The sequence below is a fragment of the Piliocolobus tephrosceles genome, chromosome 11 (assembly GCF_002776525.5).
Source record: "Piliocolobus tephrosceles isolate RC106 chromosome 11, ASM277652v3, whole genome shotgun sequence".
NCBI classification, from domain to species: domain Eukaryota; kingdom Metazoa; phylum Chordata; class Mammalia; order Primates; family Cercopithecidae; genus Piliocolobus; species Piliocolobus tephrosceles.
The window spans coordinates 50,403,343-50,422,439 of record NC_045444.1 but is presented as its reverse complement, the minus strand read 5'-3'; the positions used below and the strand labels follow the sequence as shown (position 1 = coordinate 50,422,439).

The 19,097-nt window shown below is 37.8% G+C and overlaps 1 protein-coding gene across 2 annotated transcripts in view; it reads left to right on the top strand.

Annotated features, from left to right (window-relative positions):
* The window catches only part of GRB14 (growth factor receptor bound protein 14), a 136,868-nt gene that overhangs the window by 55,184 nt on the left and 62,587 nt on the right, over positions 1-19,097 (top strand). For both annotated transcript variants that reach the window (XM_023217504.2, XM_023217505.2), the window contains one exon: positions 16,912-17,068. In XM_023217504.2, coding sequence (XP_023073272.1) covers positions 16,912-17,068 — 157 coding nt within the window. The remainder of the gene's footprint in view (positions 1-16,911; positions 17,069-19,097) is intronic.

The window sequence follows — 19,097 nt, the reverse complement described above, 5'->3', positions numbered from 1 at the left end:
CTCACCAAGGATGTGAAAAGGCATATTAACACTTATCAAGTCTGTGTTCTCATGTTTGAGTTCTTCTTTATTCAGTTAATATTGCAGTTTACATTGACTAAGAACCTTCTATCATATGGTTGGTTTTTGATGACATGTTGGTATGATGGAAAGTGTACTATTTGGACTCTCCATTTATTAGCCCTGTGACTTTGGGCAAATCCAGTAAACTCTTGGAGTCTTTACTTCCTCATCTGTATAACAAACTGAGGAGTTTTCAGTAGATAATGTCTTCAGTCTTATTTGTGTCTATAATTCTGTGAACCAAATATTTTATATTTTCATGGTTATAGTATAGTATGTAAATTTTTTTTATTATTTTGGAGAGATTATAAAACATTAGGAAAGAATGCTATAATGTTCAAGGAGTTTGAACGATTAGTCTAGGAGAAATTGATTATGGCAAAACTTGGATAGAAAAATAACTTTGAGCACTGTCTGATGAGTAGGAAAACAAGATTACTCTGGAAAGCTGTGGTTATTATTGATATTACATCTGAGTTGCCAATGGTCACATCATTGTGATTTATGATGGTATTTTAATAATAAGCTTCTTGTCAAGTTTCTATTATGATATTTATAAAAATCAAAATTCCCTAGGCTCAAATCTGTGCTATTTTTTTCAGTGAGTGCACATATTTAGGTGTTTATATAATTCAGCACACCGTTATTTGCTTCTCCTGATATTTTCACTCCCAGAAGACCTATTTTTGTCTATTTGATTTTTCTGAAAATCTTAATATCTTTTAGTTTAGGAGTCAGGTATTTTCTGATTTAAAAATCATCCATCTGCTCTGGTCACACCGTGATTACTTTTTTCTTCCAATATAAGAAGTTATTTCATACTTGTAATCAACTTATTTTCCATATATGCCATAATTTTAAATGATCTTATAAATCAGCACAAGCATTTCTCAGAGAATTTGGGGAGCAACTTCTCATTTTCCCATGAAGGCAGGTGCCTTTTCCATAAGTTTGGTGTAAAGTTTGCTCATCCTGAATGAGTGGCCCTTGACAAATAATTTATCAGATGGAATCCTAATCATTTAAAAGGCTGAGAGCATTTCTGAAACTGCTCCATAGCAATAGGGAGTAATTTTCGTATCATCTAGTGTGTCTGATCCAAGTGGCTGTAAGAGTCTCTGGTAGTGATTAGGAACTTGAATTTTAAACGTGGCCCTTCATGTGGTATAGATCTATTTTGTAGCAGAGAAAGTATGCCTTGATCTTTGAGAAAAAAGGTATTTTGGTAGATTCTCTATCAAGTAAATTGGAAAGAAAATTTTCACTTCCAAATTCTATTAGGATCTGATTTCTCTGATTTAAGTGAATTAAGGTTCTGGTGAAGAAGGCTTCCTCATGTGCCTCAGAAACAATCACATCCTCAGCAAACGTTGTGAATGAATATGTTACCGCATCGCATTTTTCTCAGATCAACACTAGGTTATAGCTTTTTATTTTTTCAAATGAGGAGACTGAGTCTCTTGGGTGTTGAGTGACTTATGCAAGGTCACCCAGAAGGTCAGTGGCAGAGCTAGAAATAGAATCTAGATCTTGTGACTTCCAGTATGCTTCTCCTAGATACGTGTTACCTCCTGAAATTAATATGGTAATGAAATTGCCTTATGGTGGGTATAATTGCCATTCAAGTCTGGAATTAGCTTAGGCAAATCCTTTCATCTTCCTCTGCACCTCCACCAACTCCCTTATGCTCTAGCATAGAAAACATTTTATTCAGAAAGCAATTGTAAGCAGCCAAGTGTGTATGTGTGTGAGTGTGTGATAGAAAGTTTATACCTGGAACTCCAGATTGGCACATTACATAAAGAAAACATTTTAAGGTCCCAGAGAGTTAACATAAGGCTCAAGTATTGTGAAGTACAAACTAAGTATAATATAAAATTCACATTCTTTTATAGAAACATTACCAGATCAGAAAACCTTATGTCCATATCCTGATTCGGTGGGTTAGACATATTTCATGTCTCCATCAGGTTAACATTTTTTGTTTGTTTGATTATTTGTTTGTTTTTTGAGATTGAATCTCGCTCCGTCACCCAGGCTGGAGTGCAGTGGCGCCATCTTGGCTCACTGCACCCTCGGTCTCCTGGGTTCAAGCGATTCTCCTGCCTTAGCCTCCTGAGTAGCTGGGACTACAGGCGTGTGCCACCACACCTAGCTAAATTTTTGTATTTTTAGTAGAGAAGGGGCTTCGCTGTGTTGGCCAGGATGGTCTCCATCTCCTGACCTCGTGATGTGCCTACCTCGGCCTCTCAAAGTGCTGGGATTACAGGTGTGAGCCACCGTGCCCGGCCAACATTGTTTTTAAATTATGTTTGCAAGCATTTTTGCATTCTTCATTCATGCTACAATTACAGGAGATGTTCATAAGCACACAAGATCCTGAAGTATCTTCTGAAATCTCAGAGAAAAAAAAGGGATACTTTTAATGATATATATGTTTTAAGATTCAAATCCTTTTGAAAATTGTAAATTTATGAGTGTAATATGGAGCAATGCCATTTATGAGAAGATCTAATTCCCCATTCATATAAGAGAATAGTTCATGTTATAGTCATTTCTTTCCTCATACAATTAGAGTCATTGCTATGATTTTCTAAAAGTGATTTAGTGGAGGAAAGAACACGTATCATCACATCACTATTTTTCCCAGAATCTTTTAAACATGTACAAAATCAGTCCAAACTTCCTTAGCATTTGCCGTGCTCCAGGGCCTGCCTGGCCCTCAGCCTGCCCAGCTTCCCTTGAAGCCTTCACTGCAGCATGTCGTTTGCCTCCTTGTGCTTCAAACAGCTTTTAACATCTGTATCTCTGCACTTCTGCTCCCAGGATTGTGCTCTGCAGCCTATAGACAACTCCAGGCTCATTTGCTTTCCCAAATGCTGTGTATTGTCTAAGTGTCAGCTCAGGCTGTGGTCTCATCCTAAAGCCTTCTAAGACTCTTTTGCTTCACATTTACTTTCATGGTGCCTTGATTTAGTATCAGTGGATACACCTTTGTCACTCATTTGTCAATTCCACCACTACAGCCCCGTAACATCAATTTTATTATTACTTCATATGGCTGTCCGTAGGTGTGTACAATATGACTTTCAATCACTCTATCTTGTTTATTTTTGTATATCTTGGACCACCGTTTGGTTTCCAAAAGTTGTCTTTTGATTTTTGGTCTTACAACTAAATCTTAGTATTTTAAGGGAAGAAATCTTTAAATAAAATGTTTTGTCAGTTATGGGCAGAATGTAATTTCATGTAACCAAAAAACACAAAGGACTGTGGATTAAGGAGGAAAAGAGATTTATTTTTCTTTCACTTTACAAGGATCAGTCCAAAGCTAATGTTGCAGCCCCACAATGTCCTCAGGCAACTGACCTCCTTCTTGCTATTATTTCTTCTCTAGTGTGAGTCCTTTTTCCTTTTATGGGAAGATAAATGTAAATTTCCAGTCATCCTGTTTACAGTCTTTGCACAGAGAATGTGAAGGACCAAGAACAGGCTCATGAGTTTTATACCAGTTAACATGCCTATTGTGGAGTAACCAGGAGTTTCTGCTTACGTCTTATTGGCCAACTCTGGGTACAAGAAAAGTCAGGAAATGCAGGCCTGGAGCGTAGCACACTGCCCTCCTCACCAGAATCAGGATTCATCAGGAAGGAAGAGAGGAAGCGTGGATATTGGTGGGTAACTCTCCAGCTCCTCTACAAGTGCCTTGGACATATTAGACATTTAGTAAATATTTGTCTGGGATTTTTATTATTCTGGTGCCAGATGTGAAATGTGGCTATGCTTTTTAAGCAAATAATATTCTATTACTTGGATAGGGATTGTAGGTATGGTAATAAGTGGGGAGGGAGCAGATTTCCTGAGCAGAAGAGGTTGTGGAAGGCCATGGATGGTGGTCTAAGTTTAGATGGTGGACTTGCTTGGAAGGTGATAGTGAAGTGGTAGTGGGCATTGTTACTGCTTTTTATCCAGAGTTCTCATTCTTGCTAAACCTTGATATTTCTCCTGCCCTTTTCACTTTTGTACAGAGTAACCTAGTTGTACACTCAACCAGGAAGGGGGTCACACAGATGAATGGTATTTGCATTTTCATAAAATGTTTATTTTCCTGAGCAGTGAGTTTTTAGGAAGTGTGATGTAGCAGATTATTTGGATGCTTTAGAGACGGGAAGCCCAGAGTTTGAGCTCAGCTTTGTCATTCACCAGTGCCCTGGATTTTGGAGCATTCTTTCCAAACCCTCTGAGAATCTCTGTCTTGGGGATGAGGATACTTCCTCGCAGAACAGTTGTGAGGATTCAACAGGATAAATATTTAGAAGCATTTCACACACAGTAGAAGTCTAACGAACATGAATTTCCCTTTTTCCCCACCTGTGAAATGGCATGTTTTACTAGTTTCATAGAGTTTAAATTTCCCTATGACTGTGAATTTAAATTTTCTGTGCCCTATTCTGCTAAAGTGGTTATCCAAAGATTTCATAGTAGAAAATGAGTCAAACGAAAAGTGTTTTTTCTTCATAGATTGCAGCCAAGGAGAGAAAGACAATATATCTTTCAAATGCTTGCTCCCACAGTTTTCCTTTCTGTAACTTTAGAAGGACTCTAATTTGAATTTAAAAAAATGAATCCAACTATATATGCTGATGAAGACTTTGTTAAAATCTTTGGGAACGTAGATTTAAATACAAGATAGGTGGTTAATTACTCCTCCTTTCAGTGTCCTAGGGAGTATTAGACAGGGACTTCTGGATTGTATTTTTGAAAGGGATAAAAGTAGGTCTAGTATTAAGACGTTGTTTCAGTAGGCAAGTGGTGTTACTATTAATAGAATCTTAGCTGTATGAAGGTGAGAACTTGTTACTTTTGGTCCTCGTTGGACCTCAGTGCCCAGCACATAGAAGGCACAAAGTTGGTATCTAATTACCAATTAGCTGGATAAAAAATTTTGTGTAAAGGCAAGATTGAGCTCTTTAGATATTGACCTACTATTTCCTTCCTAATATTTGTCTCTCTGTTGCTTTTCCTTCATTTTTGCCAAGTTTCTCATCTTTTGGGATGAGAAGCTATAATACTCAGGCCTTTTCATTACCTTTATCTAGCTCCAACTTGCTGCAGTGGGCAATTTGCTATAACCTTCACACAGAGTATTGTCCTTCACACAGAACAATAAAAAATAGCAGCTACAACATGTTCAGCATTCATTACACATTCACTTAAACCCTCATAAGAACCCTAAATGCTTGGTGACTAGACCCATTTTTGGATGAGGATAATTGGCTTGGAGAGTTAAGTGTCTTTGCCAAAGCACCTTGCTCATCAATGACAGAGGCGGGACTGAGGTCCAGGCCTCTGCTCCACCTAGCACAGGAGGCTGCCTCTCAGAATTGCCTGGGCACGTGCACCCCATAGCCACTCATCACTGTGTAGCCGCAGTCATTTGTCCTTTTACCTGTAGTCTTTTCGTGGGATGAATCTCACCTTTTCTGCCAATCTGCCTTTTGCTCTCCTGGTTGTTTTTCCTTGCTGTGCACTCAGTTTTGCCTCAAAGACATAGTGATTCAACCATCAGTTCAGAGTTTCTTAGAGTTCAACAGGACGGTAGGGTCTCTTGGGACTTATTCAGAAATGCCTTTTTTGCTTTCAAAAATTTATAATAATAATTGCTAACATTAGTTGAGTGCTATCAGTTTGCCGGCATTCTGCCCATTTTACAGTATGAGGAATCTAAAACTCAAGACTAATGCTAAGTTTGGGGTCTAAGATCTGATCACAGCAGATTCCAGGGTCCCCTGTCCACTGTGAGCACCTGGGCTGAATCTCCCTGAGCACAGGTGCTGGGCAGCATGGTTTTGCACACTGTAATGCGTAGTCCACATTTGACAGTGAAGGCTGATTAAAAATAGCTGGGCTAATGAACAGTCTCAGACTATTGCTTGGGGCAGTCTGTAGGGCTGGCTCTCCTGGCTGTGCCCCAGAACTCTAAGCCAAATATTGAAAATAATAATCTCTTTTTGGCAGAAAAAAAAGAAGCAAGACTTTTGGTCATTTCAGGTTCTAAACCCCTAGAAAGGATAAAGATTTTCTACCCCTGTAGGATATTAAAAATGCTTGCCATTATGAGAATTCTCAAAGAGGAATTCAAAATTTGTTTTGGCAGGAACAGCATTGTCAGAAAGCCTCCTAATCAGACATGCATATTTGAACATATACATTCAGGCTTTGTTTGGGAAAATACTAGGGATTATTATTTTGCAGTTTCAAAACTGAAATTTGCTTGGGTAGTTTTATCAATATTTGAAGAAAAAATTTGATATTACTATTTGAAATCCTGGCGAAAACTTCAAGTTTGAGTTCTAAGAAAGGTTCCTAGTGGGGTGACACATACGTATATATGTATACATATGCTCCCACAATCCTTCTTATTAATGTTTAGTATGTAGAAATCATTTATCTTAAAAATTCAAATATTTAATAATTCTAAAAAAATAGATATTAACTTTGTCACAAGCTTGTGATTATATCAAACAGAAACTCCATAGGTTTAACAAGGTTGCAGTTTTCGAAACATGGTATTTTCTCTATTTGCACAAACTGAGAAATAAAGACTCCCTCTGCTGGCTATTTCAGTATTTGCAATTATTCTAGCGAGAAGCTGTGAAAAGTGAAAAAACAAAACAAAACAAAGAAAAACAGCCTTTTTTGACACTCAAAAAGCTAGGTGCTTTGGGATATATATGTATGTATACATCTATTTATGCTCTAGTGTTTATTTTTCTAATACTTTTATCCAAGATGTCATGTAGAAGCAGCAGCTTAAAGCAGCCTAAATACTGGACGAACAGAATGGAAAGAATACAGCATCAGGTGGGAGCCAGAAATGGGGATCTGTGGCTGGCTCAGCCAGTGAGCATTTGGAGGTCTCTGAGCAGGTCATGACTCCAGCTTCAGCTTTTTCATTTGTGAAATGGGAGGATTTCAGTAGATGTTCTCCAGGAACCCTTCTAACCTTTAGTATTTTATGATTCTAACAGTATAGATTCCATTTCTTTTACAAGACTATACATACTCTATACATGTCTTTCACTGATATAAAATAAATATTCATGACTATACATGCTCCATACATGTCTTTCACTGATATCAAATAAATATTCAGAAAAATGTAAGCTAGTACAACCACCATGGAAAACAGTATGGAGCTTCCTTAAAAAACTAAAAGTAGAACCACCATTTGACCCAGCAATCCCACTTCTGGGTATCTGCCCAGAGGAAAAGAAGTTGTTATACAAAAAGATACTTGCACATTCATGTTTATAGCAGCACAATCCGCAATGGCAAAATCGTGTAACCAACCCAAATGCCCATCAATCAACAGGTAGGTAAACAAACTGGTACATTTATATGATGGAATACTACTCAGCCATAAAAAGGAATGAATTAATGGCATTTGCAGCAACCTGAATGTGATTGGAGACTATTATTCTAAATGAAGTAACTTGGGAATAAAAAAATCAAGCATCGTATGTTCTCACTAATATGTGGAAGCTAAGCTATGAAGATGCAAAGGCATAAGAATGATACAATGGACTTTGGGGACTTGGGGGGAAGAAAGGGAGCAGGTGAGGGATAAAAGACTACAAATGGTGTAGTATATGCTGCTCAGGTGATGGGTGCACCAAAATCTACTGATGTAACCAAATACCACCTGTACCCCAATAACTCATGGAAAAATAAAATAAAATAAGAAAAGTAAGTAAATATTTAGAAAAATGAAGGAAAAGTAAAACTACAAAGTGGGTATAAATCTGTTGTTCTCAGTGTTGTTACTGCACGGGAATGTTAGGATCTAGAAAATTTGTACATTATTATAAGTTTATGAAATAATACCCCCAAATATCCAGGAATGTTGAACATAGCATATTTGATTGATTGTATGTCACTTTAAGTTGTAAGAAGCATCATTATTTTATATACTTCCAATAAAACTATAACATACCATTAAGGGTAAGTTACATCCAGGTTTCAGAGAAGTTAAATGTGAAAAAAATGTGCTTTTAAAAATCAGTGAAATAACGTAGTTCCTAAAAGGGCTTCAGTAGATGCCAGACAACTCAATAATTGCAATAAAGTCTGATGTGTCTTGGGCTCTAGTAAACAGTATCTTTCTTCTTCTCACATTTTCCCTTTCTTCTAAACACTTATTCCACCCCTCCCCTACTTGTTCTTCTTTCTCACTGTGTGAACCAATTTTTAACTTTTTCACTTAGACATGTCTTATGGCTGTTCAGGGAATAAACTATTGCTTAAAAACTGAAATGAGATACTGAAATAAGATTGTGTCCAACATAAGCATGGCCAGTGGTGTTCTGCTTTAAATATGAATTAGCATTAGCATTTGCAGAGGTTTTCTCGTTTCAAAGATGAATTAGCGCTGGCATCTTAGCAGGAATTGCATGAGTATTAAAAACACTGAAACTTCGGAGAACACAGCTTTGATGAAATCATCGGAAACTTTAGTGTGGGATTTGTAATTTGAACCTCTCTTTATTATTCATATTGGATTTAGGTCTTAAAATAACATGTCCGTGTGTGTGTGTCTGTATGTGATAGCTTAGGATATTTTCTAACTTAGTTGTTAATGTTTGCCTTCTTTTTTAATGAAATTCGAGCAGTTTCTTTTGCCCTTTTTTCCTGCCACATAATAGAGCAAACTGAAAGGGCTTGAATTTCTCTCTTTGTCAAATGAAACCCCCCCTTGAGTTGGAGCCCTTCTTTCTGCCTCATAGGAAGAAGGGAGGCCCAAAGAAAGAGGCTCTTCATGGCTCTTGGCCTGAGACAAGGAGAGCAGAAAAGGTAAATAATAGAGTAGGAGGATAAAGGTGAAGGGAGGGGCTTTAAGGAGCCTCTCTTGAGTCTCTTGCTGGCAGGCTTTTTTTTCTCTTGGTTGGAAGCCTAGATGCGGCATGCTGCTGCAGTGTCACTGCCCCAGGCTATCTAGTGTGATAGTGCTAACTTCCCTTCTGTGCCAAGTGTAGGGCATTTCCAGTACTGAGACCACACTGGGCCTCTTTAGCCTGTTGCTGGATGGAAAATTAATGCATCATTAAATCCCATCAGGCCGGGCGTGGTGTCTCACGCCTGTAATCCCAGCACTTTGGGAGGCCGAGGCGGGTGGATCACGAGGTCAGGAGATTGAGACCGTCCTGGCTGACATGGTGAAACCCCGTCTCTACTAAAAATAAAAAAAAAAAAAAATTAGCTGGGCATGGTGGCGGGCGCCTGTAGTCCCAGCTACTTGGGAGACTGAGGCAGGAGAATGGCGTGAACCCGGGAGGCGGCGGAGCTTGCAGTGAGCGGAGATCGTGCCACTGCACTCCAGCCTGGGTGACAGAGCGAGGCTCCGTCTGAGAAAAAAATAAAAAACAAAAAACAAAACAAAACAAAACAAAAAAACCCAAAAAACTTCTATGCATTTTGAATTCATATCCAGGACTCCTGGAAGCTCTCTGTGGATCCCCAGGAACACAGATTCTCTAATTCTGAATCTCTTTATCCAGGCATGACCCTAAAATTTACTGCAGAAATGTAATATCAAGCAAATCTATAGCAGGACTGAGTTTTACAGAGGTGGTGTGGAGATGATCCATCTTGCGCCCTTAATGATAAGAGCCGTACCTCAAAGATTGTGAAAGGACAGAAAGAGCCTTGGTCAGGAGTGACTTGATGGAACTGCCTCACCAAACCCTGAGCTGCCTGCCCTGGTTTTGAATGTGAGGAGATCAACCTCAATTTGGCTAGCCCATTGTAGGTAGGAATGACTTTCTGTTATTGTAGCTGAATCCTTTCCTAAGTGATTAAGTCACCATGTGGTTATTTATCCTGATTCTCTTACCACTTTGTAATCATATTCTTGTAAAACTGTCATTTTTATTATTAAATAACATTTAATTTTTAAGAGTTATTTCTACGTTGCCAACTTTTTAAAAAGCTACCCATCACTTGTGTATCTTTAAAAGTATTTCCTATTGTGGTGGCCCATGGCTAGTTTGCACCGATGGAAACCAGTGTCCCACAGTACCGGGTGAAGGCACGCCCTCCTCAGGCTTCCAGGCACCCATACTTCCTCCCTGTCCTCATAACTTAGCCCTTCTGATCTCCATTTAGTGTGGTCTGGTTACTGTTTCCTGAGCATTTTTCCTCCTTTCTTCCTCAGTGTGTTTGCTCATGTTTGTCCCACACAGGTGTTTTCTTACCTTCTTTCCTTATTCTTTCAGAATCCCAGACATAACATGGCCCTCAGCAGTCATCTAAGCCACCTTTGTTCAGTCCATAAGTTTCATGAAAATTTGCCTAAATTTTCTCTTTGGTTCACATGTGTCTTTTCTCCCATAGAGGTTTTCAAACTCCATGAGGTTTCAACACTACCATTTCGGAATTCACTAATATTGTCTCATGCAGGGGTGTACATGATGTTTTCATTCATTACTGAAGGAATTGTTTTGATTGTCGTATGGGCCCCACATTGTGCTCACTGCTGGGGATATAAAGAGGAGAAAACAGTGGTCCCTGATGTCATACATCATTCTCATGGTGAAGGGCAACGCGTAGTAATTATAGTTGCACACATGCGTGCATGCAAAAGGGGCCTGGACCTAAGGTGGAGGTCTTTGGAAGCTTCCTCCCAGAATTAATGGTTTATCCTAAGATGTGAGGGAGCAGAAAAAGTAGAGGGTAAGGAAACCATGTTCTAAGCACAAGCAGTAGCATGTGCAAGGGCCCTGTGTTGAGAAGGAGCATGACTTTTTCAAGAAACAGAAAAAAATGTAGGATTGGAGTCAGAGGACAGGATTGTAGGGAATAAAGTTGAAAGGGGGTACAGGGATGTGGAATAAACCTGTTTGTGTCAATCAATTCTTGTAATTCTGATATTGGTGACAATATCTGTTTTAGGTAGTGTCTTATAACTAGTTTAACACGTACTGTTCATGCTCAAGGAAAATGTGTTTTTGACTATCCCTCACAAGTGGAGAGGATCGGAGGCTTTTCTTGCAACATGATTTCTCAAAACTATATACTATTTTTATCTTAGTAAATATTTGACAGCTAGCAAAATAATACAGGATAGCAATAAGAAAGCAGTAGATATTCTTGAGCTGTTAGGGTCTTTTGAAACAGTCTTTGTTTTTAAAATGCAAAATTTTAAAAACACAATTAGAGATTTGGAATAAGTAATAATGACTACAGTGCTTCCCATTCTTTTCATTTCAAGGGAACTACTGAGTTGCTTAATTCAAGATATCTAAAAATGTCTCTTGTTATCTTAGGACACTGTGTTTCTTATTTAGAAGAATGTAAAAATTCAGGGCTACTCTGACCCTGATATAAAAATATTTTGCATGACTCAAGTACATTGCCTATCTATTAAAAATAATAAAGAAAAAATATTGAAACATTTTAAGTTATTTTATAATTTTACTGTGGTTAGATGATAAACTTTCAAAGAGCTGTAGAAATAAGCTTAGCTTTAGGACATAGTTCAGAGCAGATTCCTGTGAGCCTTGTTTCTTATTTTTATTTTGCATTAACTATATGTTAACTATACATATATAATTAATAGATATAATACACAAATTAATGAATTTATATTTCTGTTTAAAAATATATATGTTTTATCATGCTAAGGCCATATTTAAATATGATATTTAAAATAAATTTAAAATTTAAAATAAATATCACATTTAAATTATTTTAAATCAATGACTAATTAATTAATAGTAATTTAGTTGGGTTTGACTATTGAATTTGAATTTTCCTAAAATAGAAACTTTGACACAGAAGATAACCATAGATAACTATGCCCAAATATCTTTTTCTTTCACTTTTGCTCTTTCAGTTTTTTCTTTCTCTTGCTTCATTGTATGGATTCTTACTCATGGTTTTGTGCTTAATCCATGCTCATTATTTTACCTGCCGAATGATGATTCCTCTTCTCTCTCTCTTTGAGGAAACAAAGGATAAATGAGGCAAACCTATGGCATAGTTAATGACCTCCCAGTCATCCAGTCATGGCAGATCCAAATGCCTCTTTTGCTCTGTGACATTCTCAAATGACCAGTTGACAATGCCAAGTTCATTTCAAATACTCTTGAATGAGTTCACATTGGAAAGGATCTGGCTATCCCATGCCATCCCATTCCTTGAAGTCAGCAAGGAGGAGGAGAAAGGCTGACTGCTTAGCCTTTGCTCACTTTTTTCCTTAGAGCTTTCCAAATATGTTCTTAGAATTTCAGGTGAGGCAGATAAATACTAAGTATGCTTTAGGGGCAAGGTAATACATACTGACTTGACTTTATTTTGCTTATTTATTTTTAGTTTCATTTTAAATATTTTGTCTCTTTTAGTCTAGAGGCTTTAAAGGCCTCAAACTTTTTTTCTGAAAAGTTACCATTTCTTCTTGTACTTTAACATTGTTGTGTCTAGTATTCTAAAAATGGGTTGTGTTAGTTTATTTAATCTCTTTCCTCCACTTACTTTTTAGGAAGAGCAGTCTAGGGGAGGAGTTGATGTGTAAAGTGTATAAACATGCCTTGATAGAATGTCAGCCAAAACAGAGATTTGCTTCACCCACATTCCAGCATGTCTTTGCAAGGGCTGCAGTGACTACGTATTAAATTTGCATTGCTACGTGCCATGTGTTTCTAGGGCAGTTTTTGAAGCTGTAAACTACTCCAAAGGCCAAGGTTGTTGTGATTGTCAGGATTAGAGTGACACAGAAGGGCTTTCCAACACAGGCAGTGTGTACACTCTTGGCCTTCCTTGGACGCTCTGTCTATGCTGGTGGGTTGTTGTAGATAAACCTTACCAGTGTCATGTTTCTCTTGCTAGTCAACTTTCAATCCTTGGATGGAACAAAATTTCTTCTTCTTCTTCTTTAGGGTCCAGGAAGAATTTCTTCCTGTTGGCATCCAATTTCAAATGATCTTGTAGATAAATTGATATAAATAATATACTGCTCATTCTAAAGCAAACTGGGAATTTGGGCCACTGCACTGGAAATATATAATATCCCTTTATTAAAGAAATGTATAATATCCCTTTATTAAATAGCATGATTATATAATGTTTAATTTTTTTTTTTACCTTTTAGTATGTATAGGAAATAGAATACTAATATTTTGCTTCAGTGGTTCTTAAGAACAGCTCTACTATTTGTTTTTTACATGATCACAAAAGTCTTTAACTTTAACTTAGTTTTAACCCATATAGTCATGCAGTTTTTGTGATGAGTTCAATTCTTCTTAAATAGGAAGGTTTAGTGTAGTAATTCTTTGGGCAAGAGGCATGTTCAGCTCTATGAGAGAGTTAAGTCTTCACTTGTCCTTTCCTTTTTCATACACACACATACACACACACACACACACACACACACACACACACATATATTCTTTATTGAGTCAGAGTATCACTCTTATTGCTCAGGCTGGAGTGCAGTGACGTGATCTTGGCTCACCACAACCTCTGCCTCCTGGCTTCAAGCGATTCTCCTGCCTCAGCCTCCTGAGTAGCTGGGATTATAGGCATGTGCCACCACTCCCCACTAATTTTGTATTTTTAGTAGAAATGCGGTTTCTCCATGTTGGTCAGGCTGGTCTTGAACTCCTGACCTCAGGTGATCCGCCCACCTTGGCCTCCCAAAGTGCTGGGATTACAGGTGTGAGCCACCACACTTGACCCTTTCATTTACTTTAAGGAGGAACAAATAGAAATATAATGAGACTTTTTTAACAAAGGCATCCCATTCGTAGTTTAAGGAATTTTCATAAATACAGAATATATCTAAGAGATGACAGAGATTTACTGCTGTGGAATATCAACCTAAATATAATTTCATTATTCATAGATGAATGTATTTTGGATGAATGTGAGCATTAAATAGGATTTTTAAAAAATAAGGGCTTGAAATGGATTTCAAACAAAAATATTAAGTTTTTCTCTCAGCAGGTTTTATTCATTCTAACAATGAAATATATGCAGTTATTCCAGAAATTCAAGTTGGCCTAAGCCCCTCTAAGATTGTGCATCTCAATTCTTGTCAACTTATGTCTAAATTTGCAGTGACATAATCTGAAGAAAATAGTGGCATATACTGATTATTTAGTCACCTTTCTCATTTTATCCAACTTTACCTCTTGCTCTTTTCTAGCCCTTTTCTAAAAAAATTGGTTTAGCCTTCAGAATGTCTCTAGTTTTTCATTTTCTTAGCTTCTCTGAAATAAGAGATAGAACATGCAAAATAAGAGGCATACTTCTGTTACCCCAGGTGAGGAGAGTTTACTGTAGGAAAACATGTGGGGGTAGTCAGGAGGTGCAGAGAACGTTTTCAGCAACCCCTAGATTATTCTTCAGTCCCCTCATTTCCTGGCATGGAATGTGCAGCAGAGAACAGAAACAGACGACAGAGAAAGCAAGAGGGAGGGGAGGGAGGTGTAGGATGCTTTTTAACAAACAGATCCTTTGGAAACCAAGAGTGAGAACTCACTCAATCCCATGAGGATGGCACCAGGACATTGTGAGGAATCTGCCCCCATGACCCACACACCTCCTGCTAAGCTCCACCTCCAACACTGGGGGTTAAATTTCAACATGAGATTTGGAGAGGACAAATATCCAAACTAGATCACTCTCCTAGCAAAAACTCTTTTAAGAAAAGTCTCTCTTTATTCATAATTTGTCATTGTATCACAGAAACCTACTCGAGGGTGATACATGACTCTGTCACCCAGGCTGGAGTGCAGTGGCACAATCCTGGCTCACTGCAACCTCCACCTCCCAGGTTCAAGTGATTCTTGTGCCTCAGCTTCCCAAGTAGCTGGAATTACAGGCATGTGCCACTATGCCCAGCTAATTTTTTATACTTTTAGTGGAGATGGGATTTTGCCATGTTGGCCAGGCTGGTCTTGAACTCCTGACCTCATGTGATCTGCCTGCCTAAACCTCCCAAAGTGCTGAGATTACAGACGTGTGCCACTGTGCCCCATTATAATATTGATAAGAGATATACATTAGCTTTTTCAGAGACCAAAGTGGTGGGGAAGTAATACTAAATAGTTATTGAATGACCTTTAGTTTAGACACTGAAGATAATGGAAATTGTTGGACAAAGTAGCTTTGACACATAAACAAGTCTTGGATAGGTAACATTCATTCAATGTATAAGACAATTAAATGTAGAAGACACTGTATGAGGAATTATAACTGACTAATGTTTACTGATTTACTGGAATGATATTTTAATAAAATATTTTAATAAAAAGTCTACCTATGGATTGGGAAAAAGTATTTGCAAACCATATGTAATTATAAGGGTTAATATCCAAAATTTATGAATAACTCATACAACTCAATATCAGAAAAACAAATAACCCAATTAAAAATGAGCAAAGGACTGGGTGTGGTGGGCTCATACCTGTAACCCCAGCACTTTGGGAGGCTGAGGCAGGCAGATCAACTGAGGTCAAGTGTTCGAGACCAGCCTGACCAACATGGTGAAAGCCTGTTTCTACTAAAAAACAACAACAACAACAACAACAACAAAATTAGCCGGGTGTGGTGGCACATGCATGTAATCCCAGCTACTCAGGAGGCTGAGAGATGAGAATCATTTGAACCTGGGAGGTGGAGGCTGCAGTGAGCCAAAATTGTGCCATTGAGTTCCAGCCTGGGCAACATGAGTGAAAGAATTAAACTTCTAAAAAAATTTAAAAAATAAAGCAGCAAAGGGCCTGAATAGACATTTTTCCAAAGAAGACATAAAAATGGCTAACAGGTATATGAAAGGATGGTCAACATCACCAATCATCAGGTAAATGCAAATCAAAACCATTATGAGATATCACTTCATACCCATTAGGATGGCTGTTATAAAAAAGACAAGAGGTAACAAGTATTGGTGAAAGTGTAGAAAAAAGAGAACGCTAGTACACTGTTGGTGAGAATGTGTATTGGTACAGTCATTCTGAAAAACAGTATGGCTATTTGTAAAGAAATTAAAAATAGAACTGCCATATATGACACAGCAGTACCTCTCGGCTATACACCCAAAGGAGTTTAAGTCAGCATGTCACAGAGATGCCTGCACTCCCATGTTCATTGCAGCAGCATTCACAATAGCTAAGATATGGAAACAACTTAAGTACCATGTCCCATTGATGGGTGTATATTTGAGCTTATATATGTAATTTATTGTATATTTGCATTACACACACATACACACACATGCAGATACACGCAAGGGAATACTCTTCAGCCTTAAAAAATAATATGCTGCCATTTGCTACAACATGGATGAACCCGGAGGACATTATGCTTAGTGAAATAAGTCATTTTTTCTTTTCTAACAGAAAGAAAAATATTGCATGATCTCAGATGTGTAGTCTAAAAATAAATCAAATATGCAGAGATAGAGAACAAAACAGTGGCTACCAAGGGCAGTGGTGGGGTGGAGGGAAATGAGGAGATGTAGATCAAGGATACAAAGTAGCAGATGTGTGGGATGAACACATCTAGAGCTCTAATGTACAACATGAGAACTATAATTCATAATAATGTATTGACTTTGGAATTTTGAGAAATGAGTAGATTTAAGCTGCTCTTGCCACACTTGCAAGAAAATGGGTAACTAGGTGAGGTGATAGACATGTTAATTTGTTTTACTATGTAACCATTTTGCTATTTATTTATATATATATCTCATAACATCATGTTGTATACTTTAAATACACACAATACAATTTTTCAAAAACACAAACAGGAATATTTTAGCTCTTTTTCTTATTTCTACCTACACAGGTGATTAAAGTATACAGTGAAGATGAAACCAGCAGGGCTTTAGATGTACCCAGTGACGTAACGGCTCGAGATGTTTGTCAGCTGTTGATCCTGAAGAATCATTACATTGATGACCACAGCTGGACCCTTTTTGAGCACCTGCCTCACATAGGTGTAGGTAAGGATACAGAGTTATTGTCTCACATCATTGCTTTTCTATTTCTCGTTCAGCTCCCTCTTGAACACCAGTAATTCTTAGATTTGGTCTTTTGAGGTAATTTTCTATATCTTATAGGTGATCTCAGTTCCTTTTCATTCTTTTTTCTTTTTTTCCTTCTGATCATGTATTTTCGGATAGCCAACTCATTGATGTTTTCCTCTGCTTGATCCATTCTGCTGTTGAGAGCCTCTAATGAATTTTTCAGATCAGAGAATGTATTTCTCAGGTTCACAATTTGTTGTACTTTAAAAAAATCAATCTCATTGTTAAATTTATCTTATAAATATCTGAATTGATTTTATCAATTTTATCCTGGCAATCACTGAATTTCCTTAAAGGTGCTATTTTAAATTCTTGGTCAGAGCTCACATATTGCTGTCTTGCTAGGGTCATTTACTGGTTCCTTGTGTCTGTTTGGAGAGATCGTGGTTCCCTGTTTGCTGCTGTTTTTGTGGATGTGTGTCTATATCTTTGCACTGAAGGATTAGTTATTTATTCGAGCCTTCTTTGCCTGGCTTCTTTTGTTTTTTTATTCGATATATTCCTTAGAGGTTTTTACCGATAGGTCATTGCCTTCTTTTTGGCTCTAGGTGGCGCCTTAAGCCTAGGTTTGCCTTGGCTCTAGTAAAGGCCAGAGCACTGCACTTTCCAAATGGGAGAGGTTCCCAAAGGGGATATCCCAACACTGCGGGACAGCTGGCTAGGGGCCCATGGCCAGGGGACCTGTGGGATGAACCTCCTGCCGTGTGGTGCTACTGAACAGCCACTCTGATTTGGTGTCTCCTTTGGCTGGGTTGCAGAGCAGAGTTTCTGGGGCTGGGAATGGTTGTCTTGCCTCCTTTTTTTTGTCTCTGCCTGTCCTCAGGGATATTTCTCCCATCAGGCAATCACAATGCTTCCTATGATGAAGACAGAGACAGATCTCCTGCCAGGGAACCCAAGATGGTGGGGTAGGAGGTTGTCCACCTAAATCTCACTTTTTCTGGTGTAAACACAATGAGTTGGGGGAAAGTTTTTCAGAAGCTTGTGGGAGGGGCATCGTGGTGGATACTGAAGTTTGATTCTCTTACCGTCTGGAGTTTTTCTTCACTTTTCTGTTGCCCATGGAACTGTCTCATCTTCATATTTGAGTTCTGGGATACTTCTGGGGAAAATCTCAATGCTGTTTATTTGGTTTTGGTTTTCTGTTGGGGAGAATGAAGCCAGTGGCTTCTTTGCCATTATTTTTCAGAAAGTCCTGCTTTTCTGTTTATTTTAGTATAGATCCTGTGGTGAAGATTTTCTTCAGAGGTACAAAAATAGAAAAGAATTATGAATAGTCATTTCTTTATTCTTTTTATTTTTTGTTATTTGTAGTTATAAGAGAAAGAAAGTAGCACAAAGTGGAAACAAGGATAGAAATTTTATAATTTACACACCCCTCTACATTTAAAGAATGATCTATGGGAATTTCAGAGCTAAAACAGATCCAACTGATGGAAGAATACATTTCATAATAATTTTTATTAGCACAATGCAAAGTGTTTGAGATGTTTTAAAAAAAAATAAGCTGTCATTTGGACCACGATTTGAGTCAATTGTAGCACAGACAGGTACAAGTATCCATAGCAGTGATTCTCTTTATGGGAGTGTAGACCCTAAACTTTTCTTGAAGAAATAAGTAAGTCCTTCACATTTTAAAGTCATAAACACAAGGAGTAGCCTTTAAAAAATGTTTTATTTGGAAAGGCATCTCTATTATGAAGTGTGAAGGGTTTAAAAAAATTCTTTTAATATGTTGTAAAGAATTTGTTCTACTAGAGGGAGACAGGATTTGGCAACAGTTTTGTCCCCTGATTTTTTATTTTTATAGATTTGTTTTCAAAACATGTTTACATATAAGTAGGTGAGACAGGAAGGAGTTTGTTATGGCGATGCCATTTGATTCTTTGAACTCTTTATTAGTTTCCTGTGGTTGCTGTTCCAAATTACCACAAACTCAGCTTAA